A 3,451-nucleotide genomic window follows, 5' to 3' on the forward strand; every position below is an offset into this window, starting at 1 on the left:
TGGGTCCTGGTGTGCATAAGGTTTTGTTTGTGCCCTCCAAGAGTCTGTTCCCCCAGGTCTGTGTATGTTCTGGTGGCACTTTGTAATCATTAGCTCTGGGCTTAAAGAAAACAATTTTCATGTGACTAAGACAAAACATTGTAGAAAAAAAATGTTTGTCCTCTTTTCCTTCTTGAGAACCCTAGACTCCTTATCAACCCAGCTAAGTATTAACTGTCTCACCATGATACTAAAGACATCGACCACACAGCCCCTCACCTTCTGCATGAAGGGCAAAAGACTCAGGGTCATGTCAATCATCCCCAACAGGTTCATGTCCAGAATCTTCACAAAGTCCCATTTGAACAGCCATTGGTTGGGTGCAGTTGGTGTGGAAATGCTGGTATTATTCAACAGATCCCAGAGTCTTGGGAAGAGTGAAGGATGAGAGGGCAACACTGTGCTGGGCCCAGGAGAGAGTACCCAGTCTTGGTGCAAAGTCACCTTCCAACCCAGAGAGGACTTTAGGAGAGAGGTTGCAGAGGGAGCAGCTAAAGCAGAGACTCCCATGCTCCTGAGGGTTTGGGGAGAGCAGTCCCTGTGAGCAGTGGGAAGACAGAAGATGTGCCTCCCTCCTGGCTCTGTCTTCAAGGCCCAGCCCACTGCCTGGTGACAAGGGGCAAGAACCCCAAATAGGATGAAAGTAGGGGATGAAGATGAGGAAATCTAGTGTGTCCATAATCTGACACTCAGAGGGTGATATTCTGGCTTTTCACAGTTCATGTTGTCTTTGCAGTCCGGATAAATATTCCCTTGCATTTTCAGATTATCTGAAACCTTCAGGACTGAGTGCACAACACATAATATGAGGGAAAGAGAGGAAAACAGAGAGAGACAATGAAGAAGGGAAAGAAAAGAAATCGTGGATAAAAGACAAAAACAAAAAGATGAGTAAAGGCTGAGTGCAGATTGGTTTGGTAGAACATACCTGACATTTCAGGTTTGGGGAACTTGTTGATAGGTGGTATTGACCTCTAGGCCTGGCCTTGAAACCACCACATAAAAACTGAGCTTACTCCTATAGGAATCTGGGGATTTAAGCATAGTCTGTCAGGGGCACACACCTGCCTCTATTAACCTGCCTCCCGCAAAATTGATTTATACTTTGCCCTAGAAAAATCCACCCTCTCCTCCCACCCACAGGAGGCCACTCTGCCCCTTTACACACAGTTCACAGGTCACCCAGATTCATGGAACCTGTTTGTGAGACACAAAGACAAATACCAAGAGCTTAAAGACCAATCAACTAACAGAATTCAGAGCCAAGAGCAGAGTCATGGGAGTTGGGTACAAGCTGTTAGAATTATTAGCACACAGATGTAGTCTGTCTGCTGCTCAGTTACAACCCTGCACTTGAAGGAATGTATATAATGTATATCCTCCCACCATACCATATTTGACCAAAGATCAAGTTAATACTTGTGATTAAAGTGTAGGGAAGTGGTTAGAAAAAAGTTTACCATGATATTATTTATGTTGAATACAGTGAATCTAGGAACCAATTACATTTATTGCATGACATACTTGTGACTAAGCAATGCTATTCTAAAGTGTATAATATTCTTAATCATTATTTGTTTTGAAGAAATTTTTGTGTGTGTAAAATGTTTACGTTCTCCGTGGAAAATTAGACTACACATTATAGGCAGAATGTAACATGGATGTGAAAAACGTTATCAGTTCATATCTGTCGTGGTGTGATTGGTGTGACTGTAGGTTTTAATCTGTGTACTTTCCCCATTTTCCACAATAATCATATTTTACATGTATTCTAGAATGAAAGAAATTATAGTTCTTTCTTCCTCTCTTATGATACGTAAACACTGTGGTAAAACACAAACATATACACACAAAGAGAAAAACAAAAAAGAGAGAAAGTGACCCCATAGTAGTTTTCTGACCTTCTTTAATGAAGGCTTGCGAGCTCAATGTCATCACTGAAATTGGGTGACACTGAGCCCCAAGTAGGATGACTATGGGTCACCAGCAATATCATGATCAAGGGCTGAGAACACACCCCAGCTCCAGCCCTGCTCCCAGCCAGCCATGCACCTTCCAAATAGAATCTCCTCCAGGAAGTCTGCCCTGATCACCCTGCTCACACAGCTTCAAGAAACTCAGACCTTCTGCTGAGAGGAGGGCACGCCAGACAGGAAGTCTGCAAGGCATGTTCTCATCACGGAAAACTCTCCCCCAGACTACAGAGCCTCCAGGGCAGAAGGTGGTGGTGGGGGATGGAAGAGGCCCCTCTGTTCAACTAAGTGAGGTGAAGAAGGCAGGTAGGACTTCACATCCTGAGAAACACCTTGGAATCTTCTCCCGGGAGCTGTCAAGTGGACTCCCCTTCACAGAGACAGGGACCATTTGTCCCCCACACCCTCCTTCACCCATGGGGCTACTGCAGCATTGCTCTCTGTCTTTGTAATGTGGTGGATTCCCTTCTCTGGTTTGCCTGATGTCTGGTTCCTTAGCTGCTTGACCCCAGACTCCATCAGACATGCTGCCAGGATCCTCAAGCCTCGCAGGTTCCTGAAGCCTGAGTCACAGCCTGTGATGAAGACGAACTTGTCCTGGAACTGGCTCACCATCTGCCTCTCCTGGTACCAGGGCAGGTAGCACAGGCCATCAACACCACCAGGTTCAGCCACATAGCTTTGCAGGGGTCAGACACCCAGAGGCTGGGGTGAAACTAGAATCTGGCTAGTGTTCAGACAGGAGGCATTAAGAACACATATGGTGTTGGTTGGCCAGTCAGGCTCCAGGCCATCTGGCATGGAGTCCTCAGGCTTATCCTGTTCATTCTCTTTGGTGACTACTATTAATATAAATTCTGGCCCCAACACATATTTTTTATTTTTTAAATACACTTGACCCATTTCTACCAGATGACGTTGCACTAGCAAAACAACCCTTTAAGGATGACAATAGTTTACCCAATCTCATTTTCCTGGTTTTCCTACTCCTCTTTATTTTCTTCCAGCCACAACTCTCCCCACCTCTACTCCCACAGATGTAGAACCCTTACATACCATGTTTCACGGATCACAACCATCTTCTTACATTTCCTTTATTTACCTCTGGGACCTGGATCTCCTCATTCTTAGAAAAGGAACACAGTGAAATCAAGTTACCTGACTTTAAAGCCAGCTCTGCTGTCAACTAGCTGTGGGACCTCTGACCTGTTTTCCTCCTCTGGCTCAGATCACAGAATTCCCTCCTGAAAGTCTAAGTCCCCTCAGCCTCTCTAGGAATAGAAGGAGAAGGCAAAAGAGAATAAGGTCTCTCCTGATAACAGTGGTTCTTTGGACCAGAAAGGTGTTCAGAAGAGCAGCTGGAGTGTCTGAGGCAAAGAGGGGGACTCGAAGAGAATGAGGGGACACAGGCAATGGTGAGATTTCTCAGATGCTGGGAT

The 3,451-nt window shown here is 45.3% G+C and overlaps 1 protein-coding gene across 1 annotated transcript in view; it reads right to left on the bottom strand.

The window, feature by feature from the left end:
- Window positions 1–2,538, bottom strand: part of LOC120857467 (retinol dehydrogenase 16-like) — a 14,067-nt gene extending 11,529 nt beyond the window's left edge. The window contains exon 1 of the mRNA XM_040232996.1: window positions 2,404–2,538. Within this exon, the coding sequence (XP_040088930.1) occupies window positions 2,404–2,538 (135 nt within the window). The remainder of the gene's footprint in view (window positions 1–2,403) is intronic.
- Window positions 2,539–3,451: the final 913 nt, after the last annotated feature.

This window comes from Oryx dammah, unplaced genomic scaffold, assembly GCF_014754425.2.
Source record: "Oryx dammah isolate SB20612 unplaced genomic scaffold, SCBI_Odam_1.1 HiC_scaffold_29, whole genome shotgun sequence".
NCBI lineage: Eukaryota > Metazoa > Chordata > Mammalia > Artiodactyla > Bovidae > Oryx > Oryx dammah.